Genomic DNA, 13,724 nt, shown 5'->3' on the forward strand with positions numbered 1-13,724 from the left:
TGTTTTCTGGAAAGTGGTTTCGGGAAGCACTTTCCAAACTTTCTTGTGATTTGTTTGCCCAATGGAAACACTTTCCAGTAAAAGGAAAATTGACTTTGGTTTTCAAATGAAAAACAGTTTCCCGGAAGTTGTGAAAAATCATTAAATTATTCTGATTCAAAATTTGACTCTTTGTTCTTTATCATGTTTTTATGAAATTTTTATTTATCAATTTGATCCTCATTCATTGAATTGAAATAATTTATGAAATGTTGCCCTTTGATTCCAATTATATTTTTTTTCATTTTCATATCTTTATTTGCTTAACAATCATTATTCGAACACTAAAAGCCAGTCAGTGTTCATTTTTTCATTAACACTACCAAAACAGTTCGGAAAATCCACTTTCCCGAATTCACTTTCCAGAAATTAACTTTACTTTCCTGCAAACAAACGGAGCATAAATACCGTCCTCCAGTAGATTCCAAAACATCAATTTATAAAGGTCATTTTCGTCAAACCAAAAATTGACACGGTAAATTAAGCCAAGATGGTAGTTTCACCCGCTGCCACCATGAGGAGTCTGTTCCCAAAAGACTTCCATATCCACGAGGAGGGAACCACCCTAAGGTACCAAATTTGTCCTTTTAGAAAAAGAACAGGGACATCTTAGGAAACAAAAACAATGTGACCCGTATATAATTACCAAGCCCAGAACGTGCTGTTGTTTAAAAAGCACAGCCTGCAGTGATTCTTTCCATGCAGATTACATTTAAGTGCCATGTAGGAACGCACGTGGCAGATCAATCCCAGTCAGCAATCCTTCCTCTTTAAAACACACGCTCCTGGCCTCTGCTCTTTATCCTCTCACTCGCCAAATCAAGATCACCACACAACTGAAAGCTCTCATTTCCATCGATCTCCTTTCTTTTTGTGTATTGTTTGGGTCTTGTCGCCGGAGATCATCTTTTCGCCGGCAAGTTGAATCTATTAACCTGTAAATGGAGGATTCGGCTACTGATTGTAGGCGGGTGTTCAATTTCCAAAGTGAGGGTGACGTTATCTTGCCGTCGAGTATTTCGGGAACTTTAACAGTATTTTTCTAGAAATCCAAAACAAAAGCGACTTGTACTTAGCAGAGTTTTGAAGTTATTCCATGCTTTGTCCGCAAATCAGACTCAAATATAATACTATTGCTTTGTAATAATTAGAATCTCTGGAGGAGGTCTCAACACTTTAGAGTCCCTCCAAATTAGAAAAAAGTTGGTAAACGCAGCAAATTCTTGGGTTTCCGTGTGGTTTTGATCTGCTGATCTTATTCTGTGTGGAGTATTCAATGCTTCTGCTGCTTCATTTAATCGATGTGTAGAGTAGAGAGTTATACAGTTCAACTAACTTTTTTTTAAGGATTTCTCTTGAATTTCTTCGTTTCTCAATCTGTCTTGAGAGCGAAGATATTTTAGGTTTTTTTTTTCGAGGTTTCTGTGCACTCTGTTGGCAGAAATTAATAATTCAATAATGGAAGAGAGAATTTGATTAGAGTGAGGAGGTTTTTTTTTCTAGGGTTGTTGATTACTGCGATCATGCCTTTTCCAATGAAGATTCAGCCGATCGATTATCAAACACTCGTTGAACCAGTGGCTCACCAGTTGGAGTCAGTAAAGCCGGTGGGGAAATCACGATTGAAGCGACTGTTTGAGAGGCAGTTCCTGAGAAATTCAGCTGCTGAAAAGGTCGGTGCCATCGAGGAGACGCATTTGAAGGACGGCTGTAACGAGTTCGAGCCGAGTTCGGTGTGCTTGGCGAAAATGGTGCAGAACTTCATCGAGGATAGCAACGAGAAGCAACCGTCAGTTAGGTGTAACCGTAATCGCTGCAACTGCTTCAACGGAAATTGTAACGACAGTTCTGAAGATGAATTTGACTCGTTTGGTGGTTTTGGCGATTCTAATCTTTCCTCCTCTGTTGAAGCAATTGAAATTCTAAAGGTAATTAAATCAATTGCGTTGGAATTGAAATCTTTTTTTCTTGTTTTTGGTTTTGGAATTGTGCAAGTGATAGGGTTTTTATGGGCAGAGTTTGGTGCTGTGTGCAAGTGTTTGTGAGAGGAATTTGCTGGCGGATACAGCGAGGGTTGTTGATAAGAACAAGATGTGTAAGCGAAAAGATGATGTTTGGAGGAAGATCGTTGTTGATGGTCTGTTGGGTCTTGGATATGACGCTTCTATCTGCAAATCTCGCTGGGAAAAAGCCCCCTCCTATCCCGCCGGTACTTTCTCTCTCTCAAATGGATAAACCGTGTTTGTGTCCGTTTCCTAAATTGCGCAAAATATCCTTTTATATTCTGTTTGGTTCCTGGAAAAGGATAATTAACTAAAACCCAGAAAGAAAAGGAACCATTTTTATATCATATTTCGGAAACAAGTAAAATCATTGAACCCAAAATTTTCACTAGTTTAGGAATATCTTCATTTTCTTCTTGGTTCATCAGACAAAGAGCGGAAAATTTTAAATCCCTTATTTGCTGGGAGAATACGGGGAAGAAGAGCTGTGATTACATTTCAATGTGAATTGTGATCAGAACACCTACATGCAATCAATTATGGGAAATAATGTATAGTTTGTTTCGAATACAGGGGAATATGAATACATAGATGTGATCATCGCAGGCGAGAGGCTGCTAATTGACGTTGATTTCAGATCAGAATTTGAGATAGCTCGATCAACCAAGACTTACAAATCTCTTCTCCAAACTCTACCTTACATTTTCGTAGGTAAAGCTGATCGTCTCCAGAAGATTATTGCCATTGTATCGGATGCAGCAAAGCAGAGCCTTAAGAAGAAGGGCATGCCCATTCCGCCATGGAGAAAAGCTGAGTACATCAAAGCTAAGTGGCTTTCTCCTCACCCGCGAACCACACCTCTCAGCTCAAAAGAAACATATCCTAAACCGGAAAAGGAGCAAACTTTGGTTCAAAATGGGATTGCGGAGATTGAACGGAGTTGTCAAGAGAAGAATTCAGTGGAGGATGATGTTGAGATGGGCGAGTCTGTGTTTGCTTTGTCATCTGAAGGTTCCGTGGCAGAAGAGGAGGTTGTAGCGGTGAAAGAATGGAAGCCACCTGATGTTAAGCCGAAAAGTTTACAAATTGGGATTAAGATGGTGACCGGATTGGCCTCTGTTATCGAAGATGAGCCTTGAAATTTTGACCATCCTCCCTTTTTTCCTTTTTGTTTTTTTTTGACATTGAAGAACAGATTATATGATCGTATATGTTTTAACCGATCAAACCAAAACCCCTTCTACTTTTTGTGTAAGGGTGTGGTTTTACTACTAATATAATAAAACTCTTTACTGTAAGAAGAATGGCTAATACAAATGACATAATTTCCTGAGTTTTTTTTGTTAATCCTCGCCATGTTTCTAAGCTTCTTATTTAGAGTATAGTGTTTAAATCAGATGAGGTTCAATTGATTTTATATATTGTTCCCATCCATTGTCGGTTTCTCTTTTAATCTTATTCAAGTTCTCACAGAGAAGGGGATCTTTACACCAGTGCAATAAAAAAAAGTAACAAGAGAAAAAGGGTAATCTCCATTTTTTATTTCTCTGTTTCTCAATCCGTCACATGTCATCTATTGGTGATTTTGTGTGTTTTTCTTGAAGGCAAGCAGAACAGAATTTGATGATGAAGAGAGAATAGACTCGTGCTTTCTCGAGCTGCGTGAGGCGAGGACTGAAAGAAAATCATTTTTAATAGCCCAGCCACATGGCTCTCTGTTTTCTTATTCAATGTTTTTACTTTATTTACTCTAATTATCCTTTTATTCTTGAGCAAAGAAGCTCTTCTTTAGAATTAGATATTCTGATTAGTTCGTGACAGTTTATTAGTCTCATTCATGTCACAGTAGTTGCTTGTTGTGGAATCTCGGCAGAGAGGAGAGCAATTGGTCATGGGTGGTTGGTATTTTTCTTTGCCGTGTGGGCTTGGTAAATGAGTTGGTTACTCCACCACCCTTTTGACCATACAAGCGCTCTCGACTCTTTTTATTCTCCATGGTTTTATGACCAGTGCTCGATGATCTAGACGAGGATTAAGAGGAGAAGGGATGAAGATTTACAGGTTTGTAACTAGGATTTGATTTGGTTATTTTCAACTATCAGGGTCAATGTATAATATTTTGCCTTAATATCTACGAATTTAGCATCTGTGTGACGATGCATTGCGACTATACTCCAGTCTGCTTGATTGGTTTGTGGATTGGATTGGTTCCGTTTGGAATGGGAGAAAATGAATTGCTAGCTATTTTTGTTTGGTCATCTTTGTATATAATATGGTTACCGTTGCTTGTCAAGTGAAGATTGCTCCTGGAGCCATGCGGGGATGCATGAGCTGGATCCTCAAAATGAATATGTTCTTGTCGTGCAAGCAGAGAGCTTAGATATATTTTTATCCTTCGTAAAAACTGTCTGTAATAAAACATCGACAGATTAAACAGTCTTCTAGTGCAGAGTCACCAAATGAAAGTGGCTTGTGACGGCAGACAGTGGTGCTTTGAAAGTACTTAAATTTCAAGAGGCTGACTAATGTACCCTTATCCGTTGTTGGATGCTGTAGTTGCGAGGGCGAAAGTAAATCCTTTTGTAAGAATTGTCAGTTTCACCTCGTAATTACCTTGACTAATGAACGTAAAACCTTTTCCTTTTTCTACTTTTTTTCCAGCAAGACAGTAAAAACAATTTCTTTCCCATCGCAAAGAATCGACTCCCACGAGGGCTGCTGAATTCGAATCGCTAGTCCAGCGCAACTTGCCTTGGCTGTACGCAATATGGTGCGCCCGTGCTTGGGAGCATGGAAATTAGTTAAAATTTATTTATTTTTTTATATATTTTTTTTATATAATTTTGATGTGATGAGGTTAAAATAAAATTTTAAAATTAAAAAAATATTATTTTAATATATTTTTAAATAAAATAATATTTTAAAAAAATAACTCATTGACAAAACTCTCGCTAGCATGAACCAAATTTTGTTGTTTCTGTATGCGGTTTAAACATATATTTTTTTAACGTGATTTGAGGTGGGAAGGTGAGGAACCATATAAAAAAATACTATTTATATATATTTTTAATTAAAAAATATTGTAAATATTTTTGGGGAATTGCACAAACTAAAGGAAGCTCTTTTTTTCTTTTGGTTTATATTTTTCCCTTTTTTTGTGCTTTTAAATCGGAGATAAATAATTGCAAGTTGTAAAATATAGGCTTCTAGAACATGCGAGTATGTAGGTGGACTGCTTCTAATATCCATCATTTATACAAAAAAGTATTTTGCTATATATTTTTGTGATCATTGGGTCTTTTGCCGCGCGATACACGAAAACCAAGTGCTTAAGCCATGTCCCGCTTGCATTACGAAAACCTTCTTCCTGTTATGTCTTTTACCTTTCTGTCCCTCCTCTCATGGTGGGAGTGACAAATTTGCCAAGTTTGTGGATTCCATGTTTGGCAATTGTATCCGAAACCTTCCTTATTAAGACCCGTGATTTCTATTTAAGAGTTGAATCGTATCCGGACAGCCACGTGGCCTATCCTGCTTTCCCACTCTACATGTTCACGAGAGAGGAGATCAATACGAGTAGAATTGTCTTTCCCCGGTCTATTACCTTACATACAATCAATGCATGATCAAGCGTTAGGGCATCTCCAACACGAGGGGCTAATGAAAAGTCAATGATGAAATGAAGAGTTAAAATAGCTTTTTTATAGTAGAAAAATCAAAAGAATTTTAAAGTAATTTTTGTATTGAAATGTATTAAAATAATATTTTTTTTATTTTTAAAAAAATATTTTGAGATTAACACATCAAAATAATCTAAAAATACATAAAAATAATTAATTTTTAATAAAAATATATATATTTTAATTTTTATTGCACCGTGTTCCCAAACAGTGCTTTAAAAATAATTATATAACAACAATATACTTCATCGACTTTTATCAATGTTTTTCTTAAGAAACAACTCAAAATATTAATATTAAATGTATCAAGCACAAAATAGTTTATTGAAATGATTTTTTTCATTGAAATCCGTATAAAAGACCATATTTATGCTATTTAAAACGTTATATCAACAATATATTAAATTCTTTCACGTGGCCTTTCCCTCGTTATTTTTACTTAAAATGTGTGATATGTCACATGAAATTTAATTAAATGTAAGAGTTAGTAACACACCAAAAAACTAGTGGTCCAAAAGGGGGGGGTTAAATTAAGCAGAACCACATGCACAGGCTTACGCATGAACAGGTGATGGAATTCATGCATATATTATATATAATAATTAACTTTTCTAAAGTTAAAATATATGCTTCTTGACTTCTTCCACATGCATCCAGTGTACTTCTCGACCGGTGGCTCGTTCGTGAGGAGAAATTAAAGCTCACAGCTGATTCCCGTAGTCAATAATTCTGTCTCAAGCAATTCACCATAAAAAGGAAGAAAGTTAATATTAGGCTATTAAAATATAATTTTATTTTCTTTAACACCACTGCTGCTATTTTCTCTTTTGATTCTTAGCGTCGCTATACTAATTAATTAAAATAAATGAATAAGCTATAATTAAAATGTAATTTTGATTTGTTGAAAAATAAATAATCGGTCTCACATAAACATTAAAAATAAATACGATTAACCGATTTTTTAGTAAAATAACAAAATTATTAATTAACTGGAACGCTAACGTTGATAAGCACGTTAAAATCACTAATTTTGATTTTCTTTAATAGCAGTCATCAATATATAAAGAATTCATTTACACGTGAGAGTTTTATGCAGTTTCTATAAAAAATTTTTTGTCTCTATATTTCAACTCTAACCTAACTAATCATTGGGTTTAATTGTCTGTTTACATATATTACATAAAAGTCAAAATAAGAATCAAAAGCAAATTATTTAAATGGTGAAAATATTACGTGTAATTATGATTTTAAGAACTGTGAAGTAATGTTGATAAACAGCTTAATTATAGTTTTTATATATACATACGTTTTTGACATAAATAATTTATACTAAATAATAATGTGTTTTTTGCATTTCAAAAATATTTTTAAAACAAATTAAATTTATTTTTATTTTAAATTAATTTTTTTATGTTTTTTAAGGTTTTAAAGTGTTAATATCAATAATAATTTTAAAATATATAATTTTAATATATTTTCAAGTAAAATATATTTTAAAAAACAAATGCTATCCTATTTTTAAATGTTCAAAATAAAACATCACGAACACCATTCTTTGGATCATCCACCTCATAAGTAAGATAATTTAACTTTTCACACGTGTTCTTGTTGGCTTTTTTTTTTTTTTTAAAGTAGAACATAAATGGAAACATAATCTTATCATCCACTTCTACATTACGTACCAAATCTCATAAATGGAAACATAATATCATTTCCAAATCAAGGATTTGCAGTGAGCAAGCTGGCTATCATAAGGTCCATATCATACCTTTTTTTATTCCTACAGTATATTTACTAGTAATTTCTGAATGCAATGAGTGTCCCGTCCCTCCTTTAACCCTAGAAAACAGATCCTTGTGAACTTTATTATTAATGTTGTCGACTTTATTTATTTCACTTTGATATATCTTTTAAAATGGTATGAGATACACTTCCAATTCCGACTACATCAGAATTAATAATTATGCATCTAATAATTTAAATATTTAGATCGATAGATAGATTTTTAACAATTTCATGTATTTAACCACTTAAGAGTTGTTTTACATCCATTATTAGAATCCGGCTAACCCTTTTACTTTAATAGGATTAAGGGAAAGCTATCGATACATTAATTCATCCGGTAAATTAATGCCATGCCTGGTGAATCAATTAGACTAAATTAGTAATTAGTGCAGGTTTAATTAATAAAAGATTAAATATTACAAAAAGGGGTACCAGAGTTGACTGGTTCGTGTCGGTGGTGCAAAGGATACGAGAGTTTCACATCATGTCTCTGATACTCGTTCGTGCTATTTATGCATTTTCTGTCACTTTTTTTGGACCACCTCCACTGGAAAAAGAAAAGTTATCATCACACTATTCTCACTGCATTTTCTGCTTGGTTCTAGGAAATACGTACCTTTTAACTTTTCACACATGTTCCTTGTGGCTTTTTTGGTTTCCAGCGCATTTTTTTAAGAGGTATCACAGTTAAAATATATATATATATATATATATATATATATATATATATATATATATATATAACTTATTTTTATTTAGAATAACGATCTATTTTAAAAAATATTAAATGAATCTAAAAAAAATAAAAAAAAAAAATCATTAAACATACTTTGAAGTTCTAGTTATGATATTATCAATTCCATAAAAAAATTATCAAAAACTCAACAATATAAAAAAAAAATCATTAATGATGATACAAGTAGTCTATACTTGTTGTCAAAGATAGGTAGGTCATCCTTTATTTTTAGATAGTTTTTTGTTAAGTAATTTTTAAATGTGTTATTTTGTTAATAATTTTAATTAAATATGTTAATTTTTTAAAAAGATTGTTCCTGCTGGCATGCCTTTCAAAATTTGAATAAAAACCAACCAAAAACTTTAATCTCTGCTATCGTTTCATGCTATTTTTGTACAACGGTATGTATCATGCATATGATATGCTACTTGCCAGTGATGTGGGGTTGACATACTTTCCCAAAACTAATATAGAAGTGGGAAACAGAGCTATCAGTTAGTTATCTTCGGGTTATTTTTATGTTTTTTAGAGTATTTAATGTTTTTTTCAAATATTTAGCTTATAATTAGTATTTAAGAATTGTCAGAAGGGAAGCAGTAGTGTTACTCTAAGAATCTGAATCGGAGCTCTCGTCTATTTCTTGCAGCCCAAGGTAGCTCCAAAGTAGGGAATATTAATTGCTTGTACGAGAGGATGGCCGGCTTGAAAATCCATGGCCACCGAAAATACATACAGAGGCAACCTTTATAAAATGCAGATTTGATGATTCTGAGTCTTAGTTGAAGCATTTAAGCAATCCAAGGAATAGATGCTAATTCCTTGAGCTTTACAACGGTACCGAGGACGGCCGCCAGGATCGATTGATTAAAGACTCCACCTTTTCTCCTTGTCGGGGAACTGGGTTTTGTGTTTTTCTTAAGCCAAAAATGCAAATTTCTTCATTGATAAATAGCCCATTAATCTTGAGCATCGATCCAATCTCTCCATGTTTAAATATTTAAGCAGATAAGCAAGAAATTAAATGAAAATAATACATTTGTGCCTTGAGAAGGACACGGCGGAGTCAAACCCTGTAGAGCACCCCCAAGATCCGTGAGAGGCATCCCAACAAAGGAAAGGAACCAAAGAAATAGTAGGTAACCATCAAAAAACGTTATATTCTCTTTTAATTCCCTGTTAGGCAAAAGTTGGTTCATCCTCAAAGAGCCAAGCCTTGACCTCACACCTAGAAAAACCATCTACCACTAACTTTACCTTCTTTCTTTTCCTTTCAATCATGGCAGATTTGTTGTAATTTTTCAAATTTGAATAAAAGGAACTAACAAATAAAGCAAGTATTAGATTTATAGCGTATTTGATATTATAAAAGTAATTATTTTTAATATATTTTTTACTTAAAAATATATTTAAATAAATATTTTTTTAAAAGTATATTATTAACACCAACGAATTAAAATAATTAAAAAATAATTTTTAAAAAATCAAAAATTTTCAAAACACGATGCCGGCTGCCAAAGACGTTATTAAACAGTAAAAGAAACCCGGCCATCAATTTTGACGTTGCTTGATGGAGAACCTTTCAGAACTCTTAAAGCTACGCTTCCTCTTCCATAAAAGTCATGATCTAAATCGTGGTTCTGGTGATGCCATTATTTTTTCTTCGTTCCGAGGGAAGCCACTCATTTCAAAGGCTATTTCCGGAAATCACTCTCGCTGCTGGTTAGGAGAAATTAAATATTTGTAGCGTTAATTACTTCCTTTTTTATTTATTTGGGGTTTTAATTTATTTAGCTAGATATGGAGTAATCCTCCAGAACTGATCGAAGATCATATTAAATGCAGGGCGTGCTAAAATAATAATTCATTAATAATTAGAGTTATAATGGAACAGTCTATTTACTTCTCATTCTCTGCGCCAGAAAATAAGTTATAAAATTACACAATGAATGTTAGTATAGAATGGTTTGAGCATGGTTTTAATTTATTATTTTTTCCCTTAGAAATTGAAAAGACGTGAGGTAAAGTTGTTGTGTTTCTTTTTTGTATGGGAAGCATATTAAAAATTTGAGAAGTTAATTAAGTTGTTTTAAAAAATACAAAAATATAATTTTTTTAAAAAATAATCTATATCTCATATGTAATTCGGATAATTTTAATTTTTTTTAGTATTTTTAACCTATCAACTTATCGTTTACAAATTGATGAACTCTCAAGATTAGGAAAAAATTTAAAGGAAAATCAAAGAACAAAATAGTGAACATGGTAGTAGTTAAAAAAAGGTTGAGGGACTAATATGAAAATTTCTACCCCCTTCCCCAAGCAACTTAAAAGTAAAGAGATAATGATAAAAGAAAAATAAAAAGAGAAAGTGTGGAAGGTTAGAGAAGGTGGGAGGATAAGAAGGAAACAAACTATACAGAGGGGTACAAATAAAGGGGACCCATAACAAAATCAGGGAGAGGTGTGTCCAAAAAAAAAGTGAGAGCAAAAATTTGAGGGAAGAAAAAACTTCGTATGAAATTGACAAATACAAGTTTAGATCCAGCCCACTATCATCATAATATGAAATTGGCAACAATTAATGGGCTCCGATCCAGCCCACTATCATCATAATCATATTTATTTGGATGGTTTAAAGTCATATGAAAGGCCCAGTCAGCGGTCTTCAAGTCCACGGGAAACACTGGAAGGATTCTTTTATGAAATTTGAGTATTGCCGCCTAAGGGTACCATTTTAGCTTCTGGGTCCTCTGAACGCCTGTTGAGAAGTGGAGGTTCAGCAATCAGCGTCCTCTCATCGCAGAGGGAACCGTGGGGTGGATTAGTTTTGTCTCTCGAGGTGCACCATCTTAGTCATGCACCAGACCGGGGCCTCACTGACATGCGCTGTCAAAATATGACTGGAGTAGCATTGCTCTTGAGCGTTTGATTTTATTTGTTTGTTTTTTGGCTTGGATGACGTAGTACAAGATGAAAAAACGAACAACAGACAAGCACCTAACGCATGTGACCACCATCCTTGATGTTTTATCAGGAAAGGAAACATTACACGGGCTCGTCTTAACAATAAAAAAGCGAACCGAGGTACTATGAATATTAGTAAATTCTAGGTTATTCCCCGTGCTATTGTCGCGGATTGGACTCAAACAAATTTAGATGTAAAAAATATATTTAGGTTACAGAAAATATTTTTGGTATCTTGATTTAGTAAAATAAATTTAAAAACAAACAACTTGACTTTATGTTTTTTTGAAATTATCTTTTATGTAATAACACACAAAAAAAAAAAAGACACTTGCAGTACTAATGATCAATCTAATATCAAGATATTTTGTAAATTGAAAGCAATGTTCTCTAAAAAAAATCCATTGAAATGAAACATTCAAGTAAAATCTGAGTATTTTATATATAATTAGAGAAAATAAAATAGACATAGATAAATGAAATTATATGAGAATAAATTAAAATCCTTAAAAAAATATAAATTTTATGTTAAATTATTTTGCATGAGTTTTGATTGCATTTTTTTATATAAAATTGTTTCAAATTAAAAATTATTTTTAATTTTACCATCCTTCAGCTTTTTCATATCTTAGATTTGATCTTTATTTTTTTTTAATTTGAGATGATTTATAAAATTAATATTTTTTTACGATTTTATCCTTCATTTTTTTCCATTAGGTTTGAACCCTTTTTTTTATTATTTTTTATCTACTTTGACATATTTTTTATATATTTTTTTAATTTTATCATTGAATATAAATTAGTTAGGAATTGAGCTTCATGATTGATCCAAAGTCTAAGATTTCACAGATTGTAATTTTAAAAAATTAAACTTGAGTTTAGAAAATTCATCAAAATTTACTTGTTTTTTCATGTTATTAAATTAATGTTGTTATTTTTATATTATTAAATTAAATCAACTGGATAACATGATTTCTTTATAATCTCAGCATTCTCTTAGCTTAATTCTTCTTCCATTGAAAAATTTTGGCTTGGCCTGTGATGTTGCATTAACCATCTATATAGATTTATTTGAGTTAAATTTTTTTATTTTTTTTATGTAATTTTTTTCTCTGAGTTTTTAATATTTAGTTCATTGTAATTGAGTTTTTTTAATTAATTTCAAAATTGGTTTTATGATTTTATCATGACTATACATCTCATATCGCAAATTTCACGAGTTATCTATTATTAACCATAATCAATCTAATATGTTGTTATTTTAATATATATTTTTAAAAAATATATCATTCAATGTCACAATTTAAATATTTTTAAAAGTGTTCCATCCATTATATTTCAAATTTTTAACTTCCCAGCATCTTTATATTTCTTTAAGATTTAAAAAATAATACCCAACCCTGGGTAACGGGAAAAAAATTAAAATCTAATTTGAGTACTAAATTTTTCAACCAGTTCGTTGAATTAGCTGGCATCCAAACAACCAAGGCTGATCACATGAAATTATAAGCAATCAACATCATGTAAATTTATGAATAAAGCCAGATGAGAGCTGGGAGGCATTATTTTCCGCAAGCTAGCTTGTATATCTATGCAGGGCGTGTGTGGGACCATTTATAGATATTTTCCAAAACAAGCAGTGAAAATTTAAATTCAAGGCCAGTTTATGGTCGTTGGGTAATTCCATTCACATGTGTTTTAACAAATAGACGCTGAAAGCTTAAAGTTGAAGGCAAGCAAAAGCGAAGCATCAAGCACCATTTTAGAAAGCACAAGTCCCGGTGCCCGTGCCGTGAAGCGGTGAGAGATCTAATTTTTAATTTTGTGTTTTAAAAGTATTTTTAAAAAAGTTTATTTTTATTTATTTTTTTAATGTTAAATTAATATTTTTTATATATTTTTAATTTTTTTGATATGTTAATATTAAAAATAATTTTTAAAAAATAAAAAAAAATATTAAAAAATATTAAAAAAAAAAACTTTAAAAAACATTCATAATTACACTCCAAGTCATAGCCAACCCGCTCACCATATTTTAAACCTCGCAAAACAGTAATTAGCCAAAATCCCAAATCTTCCGTGTTATTAGCCCATCATTATCACCAAAGCATAATTAATTCTACTTGGTAAAAATAATGAATCTATCACCAAATTATACAGCATATATTAATTAATTATTAAAATATATTTTAAGTTGTTCCGTTTGAAAATTAATGATGTTTCCACTGAATGCAGGATTCGATATTAAAACGATGGACCCTACACCTCATTCCGTGTTAATTAGCCCATCATTAATTTGTGTTTTGAAAATACATTTGACTTGAAAAAAAAATATAAAATCAATGTTTCTTTAGTGTTTTCTAATAGTTATGATATAATATCAAAAATTAAAAAAATATATATATTATTAAGTGGATGGAGACCATTTATAGATACTTTCCGAAACAAGTAGTGAAAATTTGGAATCAAGACCGGTTTAGGGTCGCTGTGTAACTCCATGATAACAAGAAATATAAA

General features: G+C 32.1%; 1 protein-coding gene across 2 annotated transcripts; it reads left to right on the forward strand.

Annotated features, from left to right (window-relative positions):
• Positions 1-730: 730 nt before the first annotated feature.
• Positions 731-3,389, forward strand: LOC118061633 (uncharacterized). Of its 2 annotated transcripts, none has more exons than XM_035075135.2 (3): positions 731-1,967; positions 2,056-2,248; positions 2,754-3,389. In XM_035075135.2, exons 1-3 carry the CDS (start codon positions 1,563-1,565, stop codon positions 3,179-3,181), a joined length of 1,026 nt encoding a protein of 341 aa, XP_034931026.1. In that variant the 5' UTR covers positions 731-1,562; the 3' UTR covers positions 3,182-3,389. The 2 variants fall into 2 exon arrangements, with proteins under 2 accessions (XP_034931026.1, XP_034931025.1); XM_035075134.2 differs by having other exon boundaries at positions 735-1,967; positions 2,616-3,389.
• The last annotated feature ends 10,335 nt before the right edge of the window (positions 3,390-13,724 follow it).

The sequence above is a fragment of the Populus alba genome, chromosome 5 (assembly GCF_005239225.2).
Source record: "Populus alba chromosome 5, ASM523922v2, whole genome shotgun sequence".
NCBI lineage: Eukaryota > Viridiplantae > Streptophyta > Magnoliopsida > Malpighiales > Salicaceae > Populus > Populus alba.

Bases quoted from the DNA above. Each gene is read 5' to 3' on its own strand.
- LOC118061633 (XM_035075134.2), top strand. From the start codon at position 1,563: ATGCCTTTTCCAATGAAGATTCAGCCGATCGATTATCAAACACTCGTT. The intron at 1,968-2,055 runs GTAATTAAATCA...TTTTATGGGCAG, and splicing joins AAGCAATTGAAATTCTAAAG to AGTTTGGTGCTGTGTGCAAG. The intron at 2,249-2,615 runs GTACTTTCTCTC...TTTCGAATACAG, and splicing joins AGCCCCCTCCTATCCCGCCG to GGGAATATGAATACATAGAT.